This window comes from Myotis nattereri, assembly GCF_964212035.1.
Source record: "Myotis nattereri genome assembly, chromosome: X".
NCBI classification, from domain to species: Eukaryota; Metazoa; Chordata; class Mammalia; order Chiroptera; family Vespertilionidae; genus Myotis; species Myotis nattereri.
In genome coordinates, this window is record NC_138078.1 from 45,528,890 (window position 1) to 45,555,316 (window position 26,427).

A 26,427-nucleotide genomic window follows, 5' to 3' on the forward strand; every position below is an offset into this window, starting at 1 on the left:
GTAGTAGGCATTACTAAGCCTCTGGTAGGTCCAGGTTTCTCATTGCATAAGTAGAGAAATTGAGGCACAGAAATGGGAAGGGACTTTTTAGGATCACAAAGACATTAGTAGAGCCAGAAGCAGAACTCAAGTCTCCTGCCTCCCAGTCCAGTGATCTTTCTTAATCCAGTGCTAGCAGGCTTTAGCTATGCCTAGATTCTTTCTTCCATGACCTTCTTTCTATCCCTCTTAACTTTTTACTCCCAATTGTATGCTAATTTGTTTTTGATCATATCTTAGTATTTCTCATCATAAACTTAAACTCTAGGTTGCTGTCAAGTTTAGAGAAAACTCTATTCCAGCTTCTAGGGAGCTCCTGCATCTCTGCTCCCATGGAACATGAAATTAGGAGACCTGGGGTCTAGTGTCAGCTCTGCTAAATATTAAATGTACTAGTGGCCTAGTGCACAGGGAGAGTGGGGTGTCCTTCAGCCTGGTCTGCACCTTCTCCAATCTGGGACCCCTTGGTGGATGTCCCTCTCACAATCCGGGACCACTGGTTCCTAATCACTCACCTGCCTGCCTGCCTGATTGCCCCTAACTGCTCCCCTTCTGGCCTGATTGAAGTCTAACTGCTCCCTTGCAGGCCTGATTGCCCCTAACTGCCCTCCCCTCCTGGCCTGATTGCCCCCAAGGCTTTTATTAGTATTGATAATATACACATTCAAATGTACAGATGTATCAGGCCAGCAGGGAAGGCCTATCGTGCAAGAGTAGGCCTTCCTTCCCCCAGCTGTCAACACCGGCTTCCCTCTGGCACCTGGGAGGGGCTCCCCTTGCAGCCCTGGCTTTATCCAGAAGGATGTCTGGTCTAATTAACATATTATGCTTTTATTATTATAGATATATAAAATCTCAGTGCAGTTGCTTGAAATTTCTTGAAGCAAACAATAGAAATCAATTGCAAAGTTCTGAGAATCCCAGAACGTCCCAACTCTGATGGCATTATATTGCTAGGTCAAAGTCCTTGACCTGCCCAAACTGCAGTTTCCATTCTGCATTACCTCTACTCCTTGCTCACCTTTGCTTGTTCCGGAATGGCAGCTTGCCGATAATTGTCAAGGTCTCCTAGAAAGTGCCTAGACTGGAGTGGCATCCACTTTGAAGATGCACACATAGTATTTTGTCTCATTTCCAGCTCCTTCTTTCACCATCTAGTATTTTTGGGATGTTTGTCCACTGCCACATGCCCAGCTTTCAGAGCTGAACAGAAGCTTTCCACCCAGACAATTGTGGATTCAGACCCTGAGTCTACTTCTCCTTATTTGGAAAATAAAGTTTAAAAAAAGCACACATCTATTTTATAACGTTTAACAATAGGGATAAAGTGTCTAATGTGTGAATGATTCTTAAAGGTGACGGATCAGTACAATAGCAAAGAGCTGATCCTTTTGGGGTGAGTCTGGTTTTCAGGGAGTTGGGCCCTTTAAGGGGGTGTCACCCTAGTTTCCTATTCGAACCATCCCACCTGTCCTGGTGCGGGAGGCAGCGGCCCTCTAACCTTAAACTGACAGCTGTGCTCCACTAGCACCACCAATCAGTGTCCTGGAAGGAGCGAGTGGTGCATGAGCGAATGAGTGAAAGTGGGGCTGCCTGCAGGTGGCAGGAGCAGCTGAAGACTGCCGTTCCCCAACTCTCTCTCCTTGGAATTCCTCCAGAGGAGGCGGGCGAGCTGTGTGTGGCCGCGCTGCTCCTCTTTGCGTGTCTGTTCCCCAAATAGAGGCTCCCCATTCCCCACTGCCCGTGTCCCTACGTGGGTTGGGCACTCCATCCACACACAGTGCCCCGCTGTGGCACCCAGACTGAATGTAGCATCCCCATCCTGCTCCCGTCCTTGCCCGTAGCCTCCGAGGCCAGGGCAGGACTGGAGGACTCTGGCGGGGTGGCTGCTCATGCGGCCTGCTCTCGCTGGGGTGACCCAGGATGCCAAGCCTTCCCGCCCACTCTCCGACCAGCTCTGTGGCTCCGGCTGATGCTGCTGTCTTTATCGCATCAATTTGCATATTCCCTCCTTATTGGCTGTGGGTGTTGCCATCTATACTGTGAAATGATGGTTAATTTGCATATTACTCTTTTATTAGATAGGATGGCCTTAGGTCACTCATTTGCCCTCAATCTTCTCTCCAATTTCTACAACTATAAAATGGGAATATGAATTTCTACACAACACTTCCCTGCTGTGAACTTTTCCCTAAGTAATACAGACCACTTTGATTTTTCATTTATCAGAACTCTTCAACATAGTTCTTATTGTGATCAAAGATGTTGGCCCATGATAAGTTTCAATTGAGTATTTTATGTCATAACTGTCTCTGTTGCAAGGATAAACATCAACTAAGATGTAAAGTACAATGTGCCACACAAAGAGGAGATCATTATCACTCAATATCCATCTCATGGGGATCACATGATCTGAAGGCCAGTCTGGGACTCAGGGTAAGGGACTGAAAGCTGCTGCCATTTCTGCTCTCAGAATCTTTATTACTCTTCTTGGACCTCTTATAGAAAGTGCCTGGGCTGCTGATATAGAAGAGCAGGTCATATGGGCTAGGCAGGCTATAACACAAGCCATTTCCAGGCACCTCATTCTGTGGCCCAATGCCCAAACATCCCCCTCCATGCCCTTCTCTCCAAATATCCTAAGTATTTTCTTCTGCTCCTACCCCTCTACTCTAACCACCTGCTGGCTCAGGGCCTAATGGGGAACAGTGACTCACTGGATTCCCAAAGAGAGCAAAGACCCAGACTCTGAGCAACAACCAAAATATCCAATTCTCAACCTTTACCCAACCACTGCCCGATTCATAGGCTCCCTCTCCACTTAGCTGACTTCCATTTCAAGTTATAACTATCAGCAAACCTTTCCTGATTCCTCTGGCCCTCATCTCTCTTTTTTTCACATCACAAAACAAAAATTGCATTCATTTTCATATATACACCTATTTTTACTACTTAGCAGTGATCTATGATTCTTTGGTATGGTATATCTTCTCAAAGTAATTATAAATTTCTTGAGGGACACTTTTCCTTCTCTGGTTTACTCAAGGTCCAGCCTAGCACATAATGAACCTCTATTAACTAGAAATGAACCAACATGAATTAAATTGGAGGTGTGAGATATGGGGAGGGCCTATGAGAAGGAAGAGGACTAACATCTATTCATTATTTGTTCATTATGTATGTGCCAGGCTATCTGCTAGATGATTTATATCCTTCATCCACACCAATGACAGATATTATTATTATTATTATTATTATTATTATTATTATTATTATATACATGAGAAAACTCAGACTTCAGAAAGCTAAAACTTTTGGCCATGTGGTAAGGAGATGACTCCAGTACTACTTGATTCCAAAGCCCATATTCAAAGATGGGTAACAGCATGAATTCCTATTAGCAAAGTGTTTATATTAAATAAATTATGATATTCCTATATTAGGCAATACTGTGCAATTATAAAAACAGAGTTAGGACTTCATAGATTTAATGTGTAATAACATCCAATATATATTTTGAAGCATAAAAGGCAAAATGGAGGATAATGTAAATTATAGGTTACCATTTGTTTTAAAAATAGAGTGTATACACACATGTACAATTGTTTGTACATATACAGAGTATTTCCAAAAGGATATACCAGGTAACACTGGTGGCCTATCCAGAGGGGACCAGGGTAGCTGGGAGACAGGGGTGGGAGAGAGACTTTTCACCATTGTACATCTTGAATTTTGACTAATATCAAATAAATAAAATTGCATTTATTAAAGTATAATACAATCTCTTTCCACAAAGCAATGGCTAGGGATTGACTTGGAAAAGTTCTGGGAGAGGCCTAGCCAGTTTGGCTCAGTGGAAAGAGCTTCTGTCCTGGGGTCCATTCTTGTCAAGGACACGAACCTCTGTTGCAGGCTCCTCCCCAGCCTGGGCCCTGGTCCGGGTGTGTGCAGTAGGCAACCAATTGATGTGTTTCTCTCACATCAATATTTCTATCTCTCTTACCCTCTCTCACTCTCTCTAAAAAAAGAATAAAATAAAATAAATCAATGGAAAAATATCTTCGGATGAGGATTAAAAAAAAAAAGTTCTGGGAGAGATAAAGTGGTCAGTATGCCAGTGATTGAATTGGGGAACTCCCAGGGTGCCAGAAGCCCCATCTCTTGCACCCATTTCCCAGAAACCCAGTTGTTCCTCTAGTTGAGCAACCTCCACTATAATCATCTTTCCATAATGCTGATTGAGGTCACATCTCCTCAAATATAATACCATAAGGGATAGGATCAGGTGGTCTCTAAAATGCCTTCCAGCTCAGACATTTAAAACACTGAAAATCAAGATGGTAAGTCCTAGTATATTTGAAGTCTTAGTCTTAAAGAAGGTCTTAGGGATTTTGATTGTTGTTTGTAACAAAGAAGAGAAACGTTTCCATTCTGATTTACCTCTTAAATGGTCTTAATAAGTGCTCCCTAAGTTGTCACTAAAATGTTTGCTCAAGCTCCTGTTGCATTCCTTCTTCAGGCCTCTGGCCTTCTGTGACCTATATTTCCAGGACTATCATTTTTTAGAACACAAGGAAATTGGTCCATTCCAAAACTGAATACAAATGAGCAAGGCCCCTTCTTATGTTTAAAGATCCCTGGTCCAGACCTTCTGACCCTAAATATCCTTTTCCTTCTTCCTCACTACCTTCAGGAGAACAGAGGCTATGTGAGAGACCCCAGCAGGAAGTGACACCCTAACTCCACCCAGCATCCACCTCCAATTCCTAGCAATTCCTACTAAAAACCTCAGGCCTTCACTCTTAGAGAGATCTGTGAGCTCCTGCCAAGAGCTATAAATATTTCAACATTCCTTGTTTCCTTGAATGTATATGGCCTGGAATTTGGTCCCTCCTCTCCCTGCACTCTTAGAAAACGGGGAGCAATAACAAAAAAAAAACACAGCCAGTCCTTAGCTACAGTATAGAAGAATGCAAAAGAATGCAGAGGGGAGATGGAGATGGAATGGAGTAGGGAGGTAGAAGGTAGGGAGGAGGGGTTAACTCCTCTTCCAGACACATGTAGAGAAAGGTATAGCTACTCAATTTCTAGGGGCTGGGTAAGGTTACTGGATAATGACAACAACATTACCTCCTTCCCAATTATAAAGGTCTTTCACCTACACAATCTCATTTGACTCTCATAGTCTTAAAAAACGAAATACTATTAATCTCATTGTACAGATGAGAACTGAAGCTTTGAAAGCTGATGTGACGTCTTTAGGGCTAAACAACTAAGAAGAGACAGTTTCTCTAGCCATTTTTGGACCCAAAGATCATGACTCTGGGTAGAGGAAGATGACATGACTGTTGAACTTTTGTTTACTAAATTCTTTCTTGGTCATCTCTTTTTATCCCTTAGTCATAGGATACTCTGAAGCTACAGGAATGAAAAAACTCTGTAGCAGTCCCCCTTGGTAGCTACTCCTCCCGAATCTTTACTATGCATTAAGAAATATCCAAAAGCAAGAGTTCTGCACTCAGACTCTGTGGGTTCAAATCCTGGCTCAGCCATTATTAGCTATATGAGCATAAGCAAGTTAACTTCTGTGCCTCTGTCTCTTTACATGGGAAATGGTGAAAATAATGGTACCTACCTCTTAAGGTTGTTCAGAATTAAAATGAGTTGGTACATGTAAAGTGGCACAGAGTTAATTACTAAATGCTAAATAAGTGTTAGCTATTATTATTATTATTATTATTATTATTATTATTACTAGTGACCCAGTGCATGGATTCATGCACATTGAAAGAAAATTAATTAGAAGGTGGCCAGTGGGGTGGGACTGGGTAAAATGGGCCAGACATGCCTTGGAGCCAACTTCTCATGGTCCCTCTCCGGCTGGACAGACCTCGGGTAGCTCTATGGCTTGGAGGGCATCTGCAGAGTGAGCAGGGTCCCTAGGCCTGGCCTGTGGAGATCAAGCCAAAACCAGCTCTCCGAAATCCCCTGAGGGGTCCTGGAGTGCGAGAAGGCATTCTGAAAAGTTGCTGTTGTACAGGGTGTGGAACACAAATGCAAGTGTACAGTAAACAAGATTTGGGGCTGACAGTGCCCCAGCAACAACATAACCCATGGCTGAAGGTGGAATCAGGGTCCCTCCTCTCTGGTTTTGGGGTGAGTCACCCAAGAACTGCCGCTGCCAAGTCACTGCAGCTCAGCAGCTCCTGCATTGAGTCTCTGCCTCCTGATGGCCAGTGCGCATTGTAGCTACCAGTCAGATGGACACTTAGCATATTAGCCTTTTATATATATAGCCACTTAACAGAAGTAAATGTAAAAAAAATCACATTGTAGAATGCAGCAGAGCAGTTATCACTAGGATGTATGCTTTGCGTCTTTTCCCCAATAGCAAGGAAGTGTTATAGAAAGTCATCTCCATCCTTCTTCTCAGTCCCCTTGGGATTAGTGCCAACCCCACATGAGAGGAGTGCATGGGAAACAGAGAGTTTCTTCTTTGTGATAAGCTCAGTGACCTGAACAAGCGACTGAACCTGTTACCTCAGTCTCATGGATACTAAGTTCTAAGCAACTGCACTAATTGACCCAGACAGACATCATACAGCTATACACACATACTCACAGGTCCGGACACATGGGTGCGTGCACATACCCTTTCAACCTGGGTAAGAGAATGTGCAGGCAGATCCACAAGATAAGCTTGGCAAAGATACTGATAGAGACTTCTTGTTTAGTGACATTTCTCTTCAGCTGCATAGAACGAGAGAAACAACTAACCTGAGAACTTCACTTCCCCTCTCTCCACCCCCACTGAAGGCACTTATGAATCTAATTGGGACTTGAGTATCCATTTCCTCCATTCTTCAACTTCTTTGACATCAATTCCACAATATTTTTTTTTACAAGAAGAGAGATGGTAGTGGCTCAAATAGAATGAAAACTTCTATTCTATCCAGAATTCCTGAAGCTACTGAAACTCAATCTGAACTTTCTGGAGATACAGTTGGCCTACGAGATGAGGAATAATGAGAGTGAATATTTGAAGAGAAAGGGGTACAACTGACCAAGACAGTTTCTAATACTATTGGAGAAAAACTACTACAATACTATCTCCTTGGCTGGGGTCCTGGGGCTATGTAAAGAAAAGGTGTGAAAAAGAGAAAAAGGGTTTCATAGCAGATATCTTACTGCAAAAATCCAGCGGTGATGGCTTCCACACTCTTGAGTGCCCCATAGAAAGTCATCCTTCCCCCATAAAGTGGAGAATAAGACAGAGGAGAAAGGAGAAAATGAAAAATAAAATGGCTTTGTGAGATGTGTAGGATTGAGCCTGAGATCCAGTCTAGAGTTGGGCCTGTGCAACATCCAGAACCCCAGTTGTTCCTCTAATTGAGCAAGGAAAAAAAGAAAAAAAAAGGAACAATACTGGGAGGAAGGGAAGTGCCCTATCTAGCAAATGTGATACGAATGCACCATGAAAGCAGAAGGAGCCAAGAAAATATGTGGTTTGCTCAGAACAAAAGACTTACACAGAATGAAAGTGAAGGGATGGAAAATATTTTTCTAGGCAAATAGAAATGAAAAAAAGCTGGGGTAGCAATACTCATATCTGACAAAATAGACTTCAAAGTGAAGGCCATACATCCAAATTGGAAAAGAAGAAGTAAAACTGTCCTTATTTGCAGATGACATGATACTGTACATAGAAAACCCTAAAGACTCCATCAAAAAATTTTTAGACTTAATAAATGGATTCAGCAATGTGGCAGGATACAAAATTAATGCCAAGAAATCTAAGGCATTTCTTTACACCAATAGTGAACTTACAGAAAGGGAGACTAAAAAAGCAATCCCATTTACCATCGCACCAAAAAAATTAAGATACCTAGGAATAAACTTAACTAAAGAGGTAAAAGACTTATATGCGAAAAACTACAGGACACTGAAAAAAGACATAAACAGATGGAAGAACATATCGTGTTCATGGATTGGTAGAATCAACATCATCAAAATGTCCATACTACCCAAAGCAATCTATAGATTCAATGCAATCCCCATTAAATTACCAACGGCATATTTCACAGATCTAGAACGAACGTTTCAAAAATTCATCTGGGATAAAAAAAAAAGACCTTGAATAGCTGCAGCAATCCTGAGAAAGAAGAATAAAGTAGGTGGGATCTCAATACCAGATATCGAGTTGTATTACAAAGCCACTGTTCTTAAAACAGCTTGGTAATGGCACAAGAACAGACATATAGATCAATGGAATAGAATAGAGAACCCAGAAATCGACCGAAACCACTATGCCCAATTAATATTCAACAAAGGAGGCAAGAGCATACAATGGAGTCAAGACAGTCTCTTCAATAAATGGTTTGGGAAAATTGGACAGATACATGCAAAAAGATGAAACTAGACCACCAACTCACACCATACACAAACATAAACTCAAAATGGATAAAGGACTTAAACATAAGATGGGAAACCATAAAAATACTAAAAGAATCCACAGGCAACAAAATCGCAAACATATGCTGAAGGAATTTCTTCTCTGATACTGCTCCTAGGGCAATGGAAACAAAAGTGAAAATGAGCAAATGGGACTACATCAAAATAAAAATTTTTTGCACAGCAAAGGAAACCATCAACAAAACATCAAGAAAGCCCACTGCATGGGAGAACATATTTGCCAATGATATCACTGATAAGTGTTTAATCTCCAACATTTACAGGGAACTCATGCAACTTAACAAAAGGAAGATAAACAATCCAATCAAAAAATGGGCAATGGACCTAAATAGACACTTTTCGAAAGAGGACATACAGAAGGCCAAAAGACATATGAAAACATGCTCAAAGTCACTAACCATCCGAGAGATGCAAATCAAAACGACAATGCAGTATCATCTGATACCTGTCAGAATGGCTATCATCAACAAATCAACAAACAACAAATGTTGAAGAGGATGTGGAGAAAAAGGAACCCATTTGCACTGCTGGTGGGAATGCAGACTGGTGCAACCACTGTGGAGAACAGTATGGAGTTTCCTCAAAAAACTAAAAATAGAACTCCCATTTGACCCAGTGATTCCACTTCTAGGAATATATCCCAAGAAACCAGAAACACCAATCAGAAAGGATATATTTACCCCTATGTTCGTAGCAGCACAATTCACCATAGCTAAGATTTGGAAACAGCTTAAGTGTCCATCAGCAGATGAGTGGATTAAAAAACTGTGGTACATCTACACAATGGAATACTACGCTGCAGTAAAAAAAGAAGAAATTATTGCCATTTGCAACAGCATGGATGGAACTGGAGAGCATTATGCTAAGTGAAATAAGCCAGTCAGAGAAAGGTAAATACCACATGATCTCACTCATTTGTGGAATATAGAGCAACATAGACTGATGAACAGGGACAGATCCAAAGACTGAGAAACAGCGATCAGACTATCAATCCCCAGAGGGAAAGTAGGGGAGGGAGGGGGAAAGGGGGAGAGATCAAGCAAAGGACTTGTATGCATGCATATAAGCCAAACCAATGGACTCGGACAACAGGGGGATGAGAGCATGAGTTGGGGGGGGGGAGTGGGGAGGTTGAGGGTTAATGGGAAATGAGAACACATTTGTAATACCTTAACCAATAAAGAAATTTAAAAAACAAAACAAAACAAAAAAAACAAAGTGAAGGCCATAACAAGAGACAATGAAGGACACTTCATAATACCAAAAGGACTGATAAAACAAAAGGATATAAGTCTGGTTAACGTATGCCCTAACCGGTTTGGCTCAGTGGATAGAGCGTCAGCCTGCAGACTGAAAGGTCTCAGGTTTGATTCAGGTCAAGGGCACGTACCTTGGTTGTGGGCACATCCCCAGTAGGAGGTGTGCAGGAGGCAGCTGATAGATGTTTCTCTCTCATCGATATTTCTAGCTCTCTATCCCACTCCCTTCCTCTCTGTAAAAAAATCAATAAAATATATTTTTTAAAAAACAAACAAACAAACATATGCACATAATACAGGAGCATCCTATCTAATAAAGATGGAATATGCAAATTGACCATCACACCACCACAAAGATGGCGGTGCCCAGTCCCCTCAGCCCTGCTGGAGATTACTATGGCAAGTGGACCAAGAAGGTTTTCAGCAAGTTTGAGAAGGAAGAGTGAGAAGCAAGGATGAGAAGTAAGCCTTGGCAGGATAGAGGGAGAGCTGGCGGGCTCAGGGCCACTGCCACCTGGGGAGGCCCTTGGAGTTTGGTACTGAAACCACAGGGACCCGCTCCAGCATGGGCTGGGGAGGAAGCACCACTGCCGCCCATCCAGCGCCAGGTCCCTGGTTAAGGAAGTGGGTCCAAGTCACAGCCATGGGGCCTGGTGGGGCTGTCTCTCCATGGACCATTGTGGCTGAGCTCTGGCAGGGGCAGCGAGTGCCCCCAGGATCACTGTCTGCACCAAGGCCGCCTGTGGACACCAGTGGAGCAGATGTGGGTTGAACATTTTAATGGAAATGGGATGCCTGTGCCCTGCACTGCCCTGCCCCGGTCCCTGGGGAGGAGAGGGCAGCAGTCTTGGGGGCACAGCCTCAGGATCCCATTAGGAGGCACCAGGGCTCAGGAGGGGCTGGGAGTAGAGGGCCCAGGGTGCCAGGCTATCAGCAGGACAGACCCAAGGTGCCTCCAGTTGCCATTACCCACCCAGTGCTGGGCTGCAGGCCCTCACTCCAGAGCTCAGCCATAGGAGGCACTGGCCCCAGGATGTTCTTCCTGTTATCTGGCTGGAAGTACAGGAAGCAGTTGAATTAGAGTCATGATTGTAATTTAATTTCTCCAAACTCAGAGCTATTTTCTTTCCAAATATATCAGGGGCCAGGAAACGTTCAAAGAACTGGGGAACCATTCCCAAATCAGGAAGGGAAGTCACAGGGTGTATACTATTGCTACAAACACAGTATTTCCTACTACTTATAACATATACAATATAATGTATTAGATGCCTTCCTATTGTATGAAGTATGTATTCTCATAGAGTAATACTGGTAGATATATTATAATTATGGTGGTATGTCATATCCTATCTATACTCATAAAAGGGTAATATGATAATTAGGCTGGAGACCTTCCGGGAGACCTTCTGGACATCCTTCCAGACAAAACCATGGTGATGGGGCCAAGGTAGAGATGGTTAGGAGCAATCAGGCCAGGAGGGGAGGGAAGTTGGGGGTGATCAGGCTGGTGGGGGGGGCAGTTGGGGGTGAGCAGGCCAGCAGGGGGGGAAGTTGGGGGCAATCAGGCTGGCAGGCAGGTGAGCAGTTAGGAGCCTAAACCAGCAGTCGGACATCCCCTAAGGGGTCCCAGATTGGAGAGAGTGCAGGCCAGGCTGAGGGACTCCCCTACCCCCATGCACAAATTTTGTGCACTGGGCCACTAGTTTAAATATATAAAAAAAAAACCTCTTGGAGTATTTGAAGGGAGAGATGCATAGCAATACAATCATAGTAGGGCACTTTAACACCCACTGACATCACTGGATAGATGGAGACAAAAAATCATCAAGGAAACAGTGATCCTAAACAACACACTACATCAGATGTAATTAATTGACATTTACAGAACATTTCACCCCAGCGCTCCAGAATATATATTCTTCTCAAGTACACATGAAACATATTCAAAGATAGACCATTTGTTAGGACACAGTCTAAGTCACTATAAATTCAAGAAGATGGAAATTATATCAAACATCTTGGATCACAATGACATGAAACTTGAAATAAACTACAATAAAAACACTCAAAAACATTCAAATACATGGAGCCTAAACAGCATGTTATTAAGCAATGAATGGTTACCAAAGAAATCAAGAAAGAAATTTTAAAAATTTCCTGGAAACAAATGAAAATGAACACACAACCCAAAATATATAGGACACAGTGAAAGCAGTCCTAAGAGGGAAGTTCATAGCACTATAGGCCAACCTTGAGAATATAATATTATAAAAACTTATAATAAACTATCTAACAGTACAACTTAAAGAATTAGAAAGAGAATAGCAAGAAAAGCCCAAAGTACAAGGAAGAAGTTAATAAGGATGAGAGCAGAAATAAATGACATAAAAACACCCCCCCTTCCAAAAAAATAAAAAAGATCAATAAAACCAAGAGCTCATTCTTTGAAAAGATAAACAAGATTGATGGACCTTTAGTCAGGCTCATCAAGAAACAGAGAGGACTCAAATAAACAAAATCAGAAACAAGAGGGGCAAAGTAACAACTGACCCCACAGAAATAAAAAGGATCATTTTAAAATACTATGAACAACTATATTCCAACAGGCTGGACAACCAGGATGAAAAGGACATATTCCTAGAAAAATACAGTCTTCCAAAAGTCAATCAGGAACAATAAGAAAACCTGAATAGGCCAATAACTACTGATAGGATAGGAGAAGTAAAAAAATTAAAAAAATAAAACAAAACAAACAAACAAAAAGCCACACACACACACACACACAAAACACATACACACACCTCCCAGCAAACAAAAGCCCTGGTCTGGACAGTTTCACAGGGGAGTTTTACCAAACATTCAAAAAGAACTAACGCCTATACTCCTCAAACCATTCCAAAAATTGCAAGAGAAAGGAATAATTCCAAGCTCTTTTTATGAAGTTAGCATTAGTCTAATTCCAAAACCAGATAAAGACACCACAAAGTAAGAGAATTAAAGCCAAAATTCCTGATGAACACAGATGCTAAAACCATCAAAAAATATTAGCAAATCAAATCTAGCAATTCATTAAAAAGATTAGACACCATGACCAAGTGGTATTTATTCTGAGGATGCAAAGCTGGTACAATATTCGCAAATCAATAATTGTGATACATCACATAAAAAAATGGAAGACAAAAAAATCACATGATCATATCAAGTGATGCTGAAGAAGCATTAGACAAAAGCCAGCATGCTTGTTTTCATAAAAAACTCTCAGTAAAGTGGGGATAGAGGGATCATACCTCAACATAATAAAGGCCATGTATGAAAGTCTATGGCCAACATCATAGTCAATGGACAAAAACTAAAACTATTTCCTTTAAGAACAAGAATAAGACAGGGATGGCCCCTTTCACAACTCTTATTCAACACTAGAGGCCCAGTGCATGAAATTCGTGCATGGGTAGGGTCCCTAGGCCTGGCTGGAGGTCAGGGCCGATCAGGGCCTTCCGGCTGCCAGCCGGGGCCTCCTTCCATGGCTGCTGGCTGGGGCCTTTGTTCATTCTGTAATGCCCTCCAATGGTCAGTGCACGTCATAGTGAGTGATAGAACTCCCGGTCTCCTAGTCAAACTCCTCTGGGGACACTTTGTATATTAGCCTTTTATATATATGGATAGTACTGGAAGTCTTAGTCACAGCAATCAGACAAGAAGAAGAAATAAGAGGCATCCAAACTGGAAAAGAAGAAGTAAAATTGTCATTATTCGCAGCTGACATGATATTGTACAGAGAAAACCCTAAAGACTCCACCAAAAACTACTACATTTAATGAATTATTTTGGCAACGTAGTAGGATGCAAAATTAACACCCATAAATCTGTGGCATTTTGTATACCAATAATGAATTCTCAGAAAGAGAAACTTTTACCATTGCAACAAGCAAATTAAGATACTTAACCAAAGAAGTAAAAGACCTGTACTCAGAAAAATACAGGATGTTCAAGAAAAAGAGATAGAAGAAGATATAAACAAGTAGAAGAACATACCAAGTTCATGGATTGGTAGAATCAACATCATTAAAATATCCATACTACCCAAAGCAATCTACTGATTCAATGCAATCCCTATTAAAACACCAATGACATATTTCACAGATCTAGAACAAATACTCCAAAAATTTATATGGAACAAAATAAAAAAGAGCCTGAATAGCCATAGCGATCTTGAGAAAAAAGAACAATGTTGGAGGCATCACAGGACCAGATATCAGGTTATGCTAAAAAGACTCTGTAAACAAAACAGCCTAGTACTGGCACAAGAACAGGCATATAGATCAATGGAACAGAACAGAGAACCCAGAAATTGATCCAAGCCATTATGCTCAATTAATGTTTGACAAAGGAGGCAAGAGCATACAATTGAATAAAGACGGTCTCTTCAATAAATGGTGTTAGGAAAATTGGACAGGTATATGCAAAAAATGAAACTAGACCACCAACTTACACCATACAAAACAATAAACTCAAAATGGACAAAAGACTTAAACCTAAGACAGGAAACCATAAAAATCTTAGAAGAAACCATAGGCAGCAAAATCTCACCATCTCTCATTGCGATATGTTTACAGATATATTGCCTAGGGCAAAGGAAATGAAGAAGAAAATTTAAAAATGGGGACTACGTCAAAATAAAAAGTTCCTGCACAGCAAAAGAAACCATCAACAAAATGAAAAGAAAGCCCCCTGCATGGGAGAACATATTTGCCAATGATACATCTGGAAAGGGGTTAATTTCCAAAATACATAAAGAACTCATACAACTTAACAAAAGGAAGACCATCAATCCAATTTAAAAATGGACAAAGGACCTAAATAGACACTTCTCCAAAGTGGACATACAGAAGGCCAAGAGACGTATGAAAAAACGCTCAAAGTCACTAATCATCTGATAGATGAAAATTAAAACAACAATTAAGTATCACCTCAATCAGTCAAAATGGCTATCATCAACAAATCAACAAATGACAATGTTTGGCGAGGATGTGGAGAAAAGGGAATCCTAGTATACTGTTGGTGGGAATGCAGACTGGTTCAGCCAGTGTGGAAAACAGTATGGAGTTTCCTCAAAAAATTAAAAATGGAACTACCATCTGACCCAGTGATCCTACTTCTAGGAAGATATCCTAAGAAATCTGAAACAATATGTTCATAACAGCACAATGTGCAATAGCCCAAGTGCCCTTCAGCAGATGAGTTGATAAGAAAGCTGTGGTACATTTGCATAGTAGAATACTATATGGCTTTAAAAACGAAGGAACTATTACCTTTTGCAATAGCATGGATGGACCTGGAGAGTATAATGCTAAGCAAAATAAGCCAGTCAGAGATAGATAAATATTACATGATCTCACTCATATGTGGAATCTAATGACCAAAATAAACTGATGGATAAAATAGATACAGAGACATAGAAGCATGGGACAGACTGATGAATTTCAGAGAGAAGGTGGGGGTGAAGATGGTCAGGGAGATTAACCAGGGAACTTATATGCATATATGCATAGTCCATGGACACAGACAATAGCGTGGTGAAGGCCTGAGAGGGTTGGGTGTGGAGTGAAGGGGCTCAATCGGAAAAAACAAAGGGGACATCTGTAATACTTTCAACAATAAATATAAATTTAAAAAATAATATGTGGTTGGGACGACCAATTTCATCTCTTCTTCTCCTACAAACCCCAGCAACTGGAACAAAGGTTATTAATAAAACCTTTTCTCTAAGGTTTTACTAATAAAGGCTTTTATCTAAGGTTTACTCATTCAGTTCCAGGTGAAACAGATCTCTTCAAGACAGGAATTCCCATTCCATCTTTCACACACACTGAAAAGAGTAAATGATTCTTTCTATTCAAAATTCAAAAGATGCTGATGGAAAAAAGCAGCACATGTTTCTGGGAAACTGGTCTGCTCAAAAGGTTGAGATAGCATCCTTCACATATTTCTGCAAATGTTGTCAGCTGCTTGTTTACTCTTCATGACACTGGAGGAAAAATTCCAATGACAATCAAGTATAAATTCACAGAAAAGAAGAGAAGGCTCCGTGCTTGCTATTTCAGTACCCATTCTCAGTGAGGCCTATAGTGAAGCTGAAGTTGACCAGGGACTGTGGATACCCAAGAGGTACTTCTCTATGACCACAAGAGGGAGGTAGCCTTCCCACACCCACCACAATGGGATGCAGCAGCAGTCGAGCCACTAATAAAGATGCTGTATCTGAAGGCCCCTGAAGGAAACCAATGTATCACACTTAGGAATCTTGGCTTACTCTTCTATCTTGAAGGAACAGCAAACCAAGGTCATAGTAAGCATGAATTTCTGATAAAGGAGAATGAGATCTGAAAAATTAAGCTTTAGGAGAGGGGTTAAAAGTGAGGCTTAAGTGAATGTTTACAATGTAATGCTTTTTTAGGAATACACTCAAATTCTAGGAAAAAGCAGCATACAGACCCACTCTAAGGGAATCTTCTTAGAGTCCCAGTTCTATGCTGAGCAGGGCGTTCTGGAAGAAGCAGTTATACATCCAGAGTTGCCTTTGGATACTGGGTAAAGAAGGAGTGGGTCTTTTCAACTACATCAGTACACATGAATAGCATCATAGTCTTTACACAGAACCTGGTCAAATGATATCTATACGGCTTTCCATTGCTTTTCCAATTACCTCTCAACCCATTTGCACTCTAATTCAGGCATATTAATAAATTACATTTGTCTGAATGAGTCAAAATTAATGCCAGGTGAATGTAAAGAATAAAATATCACAAAATTTTAGAAAGCTAGAATTGCAGAGCTAGAAATTTCATCTACTCTAACCCTCTCATTTAACAGACAGATAAATTGAGGTACAGAGAAGTAAAATGCCTGCTCAAAATCAAAGAGCAAGTCAGGAACTCAAGTCATCTAACTCATAGTCACTGCCTAGCTTGTATTACTGAAATTAACAGCCCTTTGGGGTCCACATCTAGACTTAGAATGAGCATTTGAGGCTACTAGACCATGAGTGAACCGAGTCAAGCCTCAACCAGCTACACCAACTCAAACAATTATCTTCCCTGTTGACTTCCAAATAGCCCAACCTCTCTTCCTCATCCCTTCCAGTATGAGTCAAGGTCTCAGTTTGGGACCCAGTTTGGTTGGAGAGGAGGCAGAGAGGATTGACTTGAACAATGCCTGGCCAATGGCCCTGTGACCTGAAGCTCCATTGTAGTAGGCACTGAGCCGACCTGATTTAGCTTCTCTGAACAGTAGGCAAAAGCTTTCAGTCAAAGGCAAGGCATTGGCAGGCTTTCTCAAAAGGTACTTGGCTCCCAGAGTCAGCATTTAGTGGTCAGCCCAGTGAGACACTGAGCTAAGCAATGAAAGCCTCTAAGATGAGGAAGAGCCTAATGTTCCACTAGCCTAACCCATCCTTGGGACTTTGCCCCAAAGTCAGAGTGTACCATTTTCCCTTGCCTAGAAAATTCTATCTTCAGAGTATCCAATGAGCCTGAATTATCTCGTGCCCAACCTTCTTGATCATCGACCCTGCTCCTGGGTGGTGAGAACCCTAGCCATACTTTCCCCAAATGGGAGCCTGCAAAGACCATACTTATAAACTGCCCAATAAAAGACTCCTCCCATCATATTTTATGTCTCAGTGCTAGACTAGCAGTAGAGGTGGAAAGTGCAGGGTAATGGGTTTACTCTGGGCACATTAAAAAGACCTAAGTTTGGAGCCAATGTTAACACTCTGGCTTATTCTGCTTTGTCCCCTGGACCTTCAACTTTAACCCTGCCACAGTTCTAACTCATTTAGTTTCAATAATGAGCTGAGCCCTGCAACCAATGCCACCTTGCTTCTCTTTTCTTAAAAGGCTCCCCTCTCATCCCAGAAAGCCACATTATAATTTCTGTCAAATTGCCTGGTTGCCCCTGTCCTGTCTGCTGCTTGGTCTGAGTTGCGGGACTCCCAAATTTCCCACAATCTCTGCAAAAAGTATAGGCTCGTTTCTCTCCTTATCTTTTTCTTTTTTTCCTAAATCAAACCTTGGTCACTTGCATCCGTCTCAGAAACTTTTGTCTGCCAGTCCTCCCAAGCCTAAGATGCAAGGAAAATTAGCTTTCAAAACAAGTGAAGAGAAGGGACAAAATATATTGCTAGTGCCACTACATAACTGTACACTTCAGAGTCCAGAATAGCCTGATTTTCATGTCTCTTTTACTCGGTGACTTTTACCCATGTCCAGAGATTCCTCTGATGTGGATTTAGCCCCTAAACATAAAAACTACCTTTTTCTGGGACTGCCTCACAATAGTACAAATCATCTGCAGAACCTTAGACCCATTAAGCCAATCAGTGCAGTTTTAAGTCTGTGAAGATATCAAGCCTAGTCAAAGAGAACTTTGGCTGTGGGGTGCCTACAAACATTAAATTCATAAATATGTTAGAGATGGAAGGCATATCAGACATTAATAGAAATAGACAATGCCCCAACCCCCTTGACTGTGGGGGTGTATGTTCTACATTCCCCAGAATGACTGTTGGGTACATACTGGTTGGTAAATATTTTAGCAAGCTTCTATGGGCTTCTTCTATCCCTTTGAGAAAACAGTGCTGTGACACAAGTGGCAGGGAAATTTTGGGGAAACTGAAGGAAGTGTGTAGAGGCAGAGATACATTTGGAACCTCAGGATCTGAATGGTTGCCTAAGAAAGCTGAGGTGCTCAAGAAAGGTAGTGCTGACGATGAGATTTTCCAGGAACTCAGGATTATGGTAGGGGTGTTCCTTATTTTTTCAAATTAAAAACTGAGATATTCCCCAGAGCCCTCAGTATCAAAAACAACTTTCATGAATTGAAGACACACCCCAGCAATGACCCAAGCCAAAGTATTCTGAGACCCTGGGAACATACCAAATTCCTTTCTATCCCTTCCTGACCTATACTCACCAAAATTTAAACCAGTAACCCCAGCCCCTCAATGGACCTAGTCTGTGTCAGAGTACACACCAGCTACACCTCTGCACAGCCTATTGCACTCCTTCCCAGCTGCACAGTGAGATCTTGACAGGAAAGTCCCAAGCAGCTCTCCCTGTGAATCCACTATGATCACCTACTTTGAAATTTGTTCCTTAGCAGTGAACCTCTTCCTGGTAAAATAGTGGTTTTTCCAAGTTTTATTACACACTCTTAAGGCGAAGCTCTAGGCCTGCTCACAGGACATAAATGCCAGGGCCTACCTTCAGCCCATCCCCCACTATCTCCCACGAAGTTTCACCCAGATTTTGCCACTGATTCCAAAAGCCAACAGCCCGCAGTCAACCACAGAGCAATCATGCTCAGCAGGTGCCCTCCCAGGTAACCTAGGCAACAGCCAGAGGCCCTACCCTGGCTGCCTTCCCAAGAGACCCTGAAGTGTAACAAAGCAGGAAAAGGTAGTCCCAGGGTTGAGTGTGGCAGTAACTTCCCCCTAGAACAGCGGTTCTCAACCTGTGGGTAGCAACCCCTTTGGGGGTCGAACGACCCTTTCACAGGGGTCGCCTAAGATCATTGGAAAACACATATACAATTACATATTGTTTTTGTGATTAATCACTATGCTTTAATTATGTTCAATTGTAACAATGAAAATACATCCTGCATATCAGATATTTACATTACGATTCATAACAGTAGCAAAATTACAGTTATGAAGTAGCAACGAAAATAATTTTATGGTTGGGGTCACCACAACATGAGGAACTGTATTAAAGTGTCGTGGCATTAGGAAGGTTGAGAACCACTGGTCTAGAAGTTGTTCCACACAGTCCAGGGACCCGCTACATTCAGGCATCAATGCAGCCTGGGCAGTCCTGAGACTGCCCTGGACAGCCACTGACCCACACTCAAACTTTCAAGTGGGGCCAGCACACTGGCATCGATGGGTCACAAAATCAGAGGCATCAAGAGCCTCCACACTCCTTCAAGTGCAGCCCAGTGAAGCTAAAAATAAGAAAACAAAACGAGTCCTTGGTTGAGAGCGGTAGGAGAGGCTCTCCAAGGACCCAGGGGACTCACAGGTAAATGCACCCGAAAACAAGGTTTCTGTTTTCACTAAATAATTCCCAGGCCCCCTCAGAGAGCAGCAGAAGTATGTGTTGGGAGTGGGAGGGAACCCTTCAGCCCAGAGCAACACTGTGAGAAGCCACAGATTCTGAGCTGCAAAATTGCAGTGGGTCACAAATGCAGCAGTCTTGTGGAGCCACAAGAGGGAGTGAGCCTAGAGGAGAGGGGCTCCACACCCCACAGTTCCCTCCCAAAACTCCTCAACAGAACCGCTGAGGGGCTTTGCAGGGTGGCTTGCTGAGGAAATGGAGTTCTGACTTCTCTGAGCTCACACTAGGGCTAAATGAGAGGAGCGTGAAAGCCTTTGGTCTTCTGGCTGCAGGCCCGAAGAGTGAGGACTATGCCCCCCAGCCCTGGTTGTCTTAGGGAAAAAGACCAAGTTGGCCTCTTGTGAAAGCTGGAGAGGTGGGAGCATTCTGGCTAAGGCTGAAAGAGGCTCCAGGAGGACAGAGGATAGCGGAGAGGTCTGGGGCACCAAAGAGAGATGGCTGAAATTGGGGGCCCGCACAGAGTGAACCACAGGGCCCAGCCTGCCAGCCGCTTCATGCCTCTCTGGACTGGAGACCTCAGTGACCGCCTCCTGTCTGCTTTGGGGTTCAGCACACAGGGCACAAAGATCTGCTTGCTTCCTCAGAGTGGCAGAGGACAGCTGGGCCTGTCTGGGCCTTAACCAACATGGGCAAAGAGACGCACACCCCCACTCGCACTCCCTCCCTCTCTTCTTCTCTCTGCTGCACACACACAATTACCATGTGTTTGACTCTTCACTCAGTCACCAGGATTCCTAAAGTGTCTACTCCCCTTACAGGAACAAGGACTAATTGCAGAGATCTGCGGTACAGTGTTTCTCTTAAAGTCTTCCCAGCCTCCCAACTCTCTTTTCTCTCCTTGAATTTGCCCCCCTCAAAAACAAACAAACAAACAAAAAAAACAAATACACACACACACACAAACATTCTGCAAATATTTCCCCCCAGTGCACATGGTAAGGGTACTTAAACCCAAAAGATGCGTCAGGATTTGTCCCAGGGCAATAAAATTCATTCCTTGTCTGTGCTCAATGAATGTCCCAGGTCCCACCCAGGACATCTGGCGCCTAAGTCTCCACAGCTAATGCTACTCAGAGCCCCTCAACCCGCGCAATAGTAGCGCTAAGGGCAATGGGCAAGGGAAGCGAGGAGCTGGAAAGGCTCCTTGGACCAGGAGGTAAGGGGTCTGAGAGCAGACACCTTTACCTTGAATGCCAGGTGGGGCGCTGGGGGCCACTCACCTGCTTGGAACTCCACTTGGCGATTCTTCTCTCTTTCCTCCTGCAGCAGCATGGAGTAGAGGATTCCGAAGGAGTTCTGGATGCCAAAGATAGAGCCATTGCACCAAGTGGCAGCGAAGACCACCATCCAGCCAAAACCACCTTCGGGGGGCTGGAAGCCGCGCGCTGTACCGCGGGTCTCCACGGTGGGCATAGGCTCCGATTCGTGCACTGGCTCAGGCTCAAGCTCCAGCTCTGGCAGGGCTGCAGGGTTTGTTTGGGGCTGAGGTTCTGGCTTGGGCTCCATTAGGACCACTGGCAAGGGCTCCGGCTCTGGCTGACGGTTACCCACTGGCTCCTGCTGTTCCTGGCCTGCCTCCCGCCAGGGCCCCTTGGCTTCCTCGCTTTCTGAGCTTTTCAGCGCCATCACAGACAGGGGACTGTGGCTGCTCGAGCCGGAGCCGGAGGAGACGCTTTGTGGCTGGTGCTAGTTTCTGCTGCTGCTGTTAGTGCTCGAAATACTGCTGCCACCACTGCCTCCTCTTCCCGGTTCCTCGCCCAAGCTGGCCAGCTTGTCCCGCGACAGACGCTCCCTCCAGCCCTCTCCTCCTCCCCCTTCGAAACCCCCTCCTCCTTTCCCGTGTCATCTCTCTCCTCCCCCTCCTCCTCCCCCACCCCCACCTCTTCCTCCCTCAACCGGCAGCCGCTATGGATTTCTCTTCTTCCTTGCCCTTCCTCCTCCTCGTCATACTTGCCTACCTACTCTAGCCGCTGCTGCGTCTCTCAACTCCCTTTACAAACTATTAAATCCTGTCCTCCTTTTCCAGATGCCCAGTAAAGGGAGAGTTAAAATGGGAAAAAACTAGAGCACAAACTACCCTGTTCCCCTGCCCTCTCCTCCTCGCAAGCTCGAAACGGGTATTGATCAACTCACTCCCCAGGAAATACCCCGCCTGTCCTATGCTCCCACTTTCTCCTTCCAAACAAGCAGCCTGGAACTGGGGTGGCCCTGGGAACGTCAGGATCGAGGAGATTTGGCTTGTGAGAGAACCCCACCCTGCCCTGGGGAGTTCCTATATACTTCCCACACCTTGGGCTTGAGGGGGGACACAACCTGGAGGGGACAGCCCGGGCTTCGGACAGAGAGTGGGCACAATGTTCTTGAGTCCAGGGGCTCAGACCCCCACAACCCTGCGTACTCCCTCTCCAGTCTCTTCCTCTCCGCCCCCGCCCTTCCCGGTAAATCCCTGGCTGGGCGCTAAGGGGAGGAGGCAGCCCAGCAGTGAAGCCCGCCCCTCTCGGCCGTCAATCAGGGCTTTGTTTGCGCCAACCTGGAGCCCAGAAAAGCCGTAGAGGGCGGGGCCAGGTGCCGGGCCAAGGAGGGAGGGAGGGAGGGAGGGAGGGAGGTGCAGTGGCCCCGGAGGAGGCCGGGTTGGGCTGGGCTCCGCTCCTTCCGGCTGTCTGTTCTGTTTTGGGGAACTAGGAGTAGGCGCCAGGTTGAGCCTCCAGTTCGGGCCAGGGCCGCCCAGCCCCCAACATTCCTAGTGGGCTCGTCCCCCAGGCCTCGACCATAGCTTTTTGGGCAATCAGGAATTGGAGCCACTAGCGGAGGGATGTCTTCCCAGCACCCACCGCCCCCTTCTGCCCACCTCTGGTATAAGACTTCTGAGTCCCTCTGAACGCCTCAGACTAAGGCTCCAACCCTGAGAAGATAAAAGATAGTTTGCTCCCCAGAGAGCGCTGGGGTCCTGGGTGTGTTTGTGAGGGAGTGGGGGGCCGGGAGAGGTGATCTGCCCTGCTGGCGGCCCAGCGGAGTGCTACGCGTGCTCTGTCTCAGCCCGCCACGCCGGCAGAGCAATCCCGGGAAGTTCTGCTTCCCCCAAGTGCCAGCGCATCTAATGCACTAACAATGAGGTCACTGTGTGGTTACCAAGCTACTCTGATTCTCACAAACGGGCGGGGGTGGGGGGGGGGTGAGCGTCAAGCCTTTTTTATCCAACATCTCATTAACCTTCTTGATCTGTGAAAAATCTGCATGGCCAGTGAAAATGTTGATCAGGGCTGCGCCAGCTGCCCGAGAATAAGGAGTTATTAAGCCCCTGAGGGAGGGTTGAGATGGGTGGAAGGATAAAGGTGCCAAGGAACTTAGGGTCTGATGAGAGGAACTGGGCAAATTCACAAATCACAGGGGCCATGCTAGTCAGCATAGCAGGCATTGCTCCAAAGAAGAGATCATATCCCTTATTACCCCGAGGTAAGTATTATTATCACCTGTTTTTTCCAAGCAGTAAACCTGAGGCTCAACTAGGTCAAGGCGTTTATTAGCCTAACTTAGGCCTTGACTAAGTTTAGCCTAAAGTCAAGAGACAAATCAAGTACAAGCTGGAATTCAAGCCAGGTCTCCATACAGCCAAGCTCTCACAGTCCCTGAGCTTCACCATAGGAGTTCTAGGACTTGGTGCTCCCAAGGAGAGTGACAGGGAAGTTGAAGGCTTCTGGCTTAGCTATCACAGTAGACTTCTTGAGGAGGTGATGGCTTAGATGGGCTTTGAATGTTGAGAAGGATTTTAATGGGGTGGGGGTTAGGGTATCCCTGCCTAATAGGGACAAAGCACAGAGGCATAGAAGGACTCTACTCATAGAAAGAGGTAAGTGAAAGCTAATCAAGCCAAAAAGTTAATATGAAGGGTGGGGTAAAAGTAGGTTTACAGTTGTGAGTATGCAAAACAGGGTTTATTTTTGTATTAGTATTTATTATTGTATTCTTTCCATACAAACAACTGTAAACCTACTCTTGCCCCACTCTGTATATGCTGCCTTTCCCAGGAAACATTTGCATTTTAATAAAAATCCACAGTGCTTCAGCTATGAGGAATAACAAATCATACTTATGGGCATTGGGACTTAATATTTGCTTTTAGTCAGAGATCTCACCATACACATCACTAATTGTTATCCCATGAGAGCTCTAGCCTTGGTTTCCATTTGCAAGGAACCTGATTAAGACCCTGAAAAAAGGTTATCTGCAAACCCAGAACTAGGAATAGACCCTGGAGTCTTGCAGTCCATCCCAGACCCACTGTCTAAATTCCATTTTCCTCATTGTCTCTAAATGGATTTTTTAGATCACTGGAATGGGGGAGAGAGTTGGTGATGACACTCATTGATGCTTCTGTGAACTTAAACTATGTGAGCACTTTACATACATAATCTCATATAGTATTCATAACAACCCTTTAAGGTTGGAATGATTTCTCTCGGTCTTATCAGTAAGTAAACAGGCTCTAAGATGTTGTCAGTTGTTCAAGTCTACAAAGTTATTAAGATGTAAAACAGAGATCTTTGCTCATTTGTATGAGCTTCAAAGTATGTGCTCCATCCAGGAAACAGGATTGCATAACCACCATCCCACCTTGTTAACAATACATACAGTATCTGCCCTGTCTCTCCTCTTTAGAAGGTACTTTATAATGGCTAGAGCACTGGCATGAGACCTGGATTCTAATCTTGGGTCTACCATTGCTTACCTGTGTGATCCTAAGCAAGTTGTTTTCCCTCTCTAAGCTTCAGTTGTTGTTTTGTGTGTGTGTGTCTTTAATTTGCAAAGTAGAGTTAATACCAACTTCAAAGAGTTATTAAACACTATGCTGGAAAGTGTAGGGTTTATTTTGGATGTACAAGAAGCTACTGAAGATATTTGACTAGGAAACTAACATATCTGTATTTTAGAAAACTGTGGCAACATTGTAGAAAGATGAGATAAGGAAACTAAGTAATGAACAGTAAAAAATTGTTGGTCTAAAATAAGGCACTCACTGTTGGGATGAAGACAAAGGTATAGTTCTGTGATCCTCTGTTATGGTAGAGTTGCCAGAACAGATTTGGGTAGTGAGGGAAAAAGAAGAAGCAAAGGTGATGCTGACATTTCTTGCTTGAGTGAAGGAAAGGATGGTAATAGTGTTAATTGAGATGGAGAATTAGGAGCCGAATCAAGTTAGAGGTGCCTGTAGTTTCCTGTCTCTTATTTTTCTTTAAAATTTTTTTCTATTACATTTGACATTCAATATCCTATATAATAAAAAGCTAACATGCAAATTGACCAAATGGCAGAACTACTGGTCGCTATGACGCGCACTGACCACCAGGGGGCAGACGCTCAACACAGGAGCTGCCCCCTGGTGGTCAGTGCCCTCCCACAGGGGGAGCTCCACTCAGCCAGAAGCCTAGCTCACACTGGTGAGTGCAGCTGTGATAAAGGGAGTCTCTCCTGCCTCCACGGCAGCACTAAGGATGTCCAACTCCCCAAGGGACTGGGCCTAAGATGTCAGTTGGATATCCCCCAAGGGCTCCCAGACTGTGAGAGGGCACAGACTGGGCTGAGGGACCCCCACTCCAGCGCACAAATTTCATGCACCAGGCCTCTAGTTCTTTTATACTAGTTTAAGGTTTACAGCATCATGGTTAGACATTTATATACTTTACTAGAGGCCCAGTGCACAAAAATTTGTGCACTTGGGGGGGGAGGGGGTCCCTCAGCCAGGCCTGTGCCCTCTCCCAGTCTGGGACCCCTCGGGAGATAATGCCCTGCTGGCTTAGGCCTGCTCCCAGGTGGCAGAGGGCAGGCCCAATCCCTAGGTGCAGCCCCTGGTCGGGCTCAGAGCAGGGCCGATTGGGGAGTTGGGGCACCACCCCTTGTCACACACAGAGCAGGGCCAATCAGGGGGTTGGGACACCGCCATCTATCACCCACAGAGCAGGGCCAATCAGGGGGTTAGGGCGCCGCCACTGTCACACTCAGGGCAGGGCCAATGGGGAGGTTATGGCTCTACCCCGTCACACACAGAGCAGGGCCCGTGGGGGGAGGGGGGGTTGGGGTGCCGGACCCTGTCACACACAGAGCCGCAGGGCGATCAGGGAGTTGGGGAGCTCCCCCCTATCAGGCACAGAGCAGGGCTGATCAGGGGGTTGGGGCACCTTCCCTTGTCAGGAACAGAGCAGGGCAGATAGGGAGGTTGTGGCCCCGCCCCCTGTCACACACAGATTGCAAGGCAATCAGGGGGTTTGGGTGCTGCCCCCTGTCATGCTGATCCCGGTGCCAGGAGGCCTCGCGGCTCCACTGATCCCGGTGCTGGGAGGCATATTACCCTTTTACTATATAGGATAGAGGCCTGGTGCATGGGTGGGGGCCGGCTGGTTTGCCCTGAAGGGTGTCCTAGATCAGGGTGGGGGTCCCCACTGGGGTGCCTGGCCAGTCTGGGTGAGGGGCTGAGGGCTGTTTTC

The 26,427-nt window shown here is 44.5% G+C and overlaps 1 protein-coding gene across 1 annotated transcript in view; it reads right to left on the reverse strand.

Annotated features, from left to right (window-relative positions):
* Positions 1-21,766, reverse strand: part of SLC16A2 (solute carrier family 16 member 2) — a 175,980-nt gene extending 154,214 nt beyond the window's left edge. Inside the window, exon 1 of the mRNA XM_081080826.1 lies at positions 21,169-21,766. Coding sequence (XP_080936952.1) covers positions 21,169-21,574 — 406 coding nt within the window. The 5' untranslated portion in view covers positions 21,575-21,766. The remainder of the gene's footprint in view (positions 1-21,168) is intronic.
* Between the last annotated feature and the right edge of the window lie 4,661 nt (positions 21,767-26,427).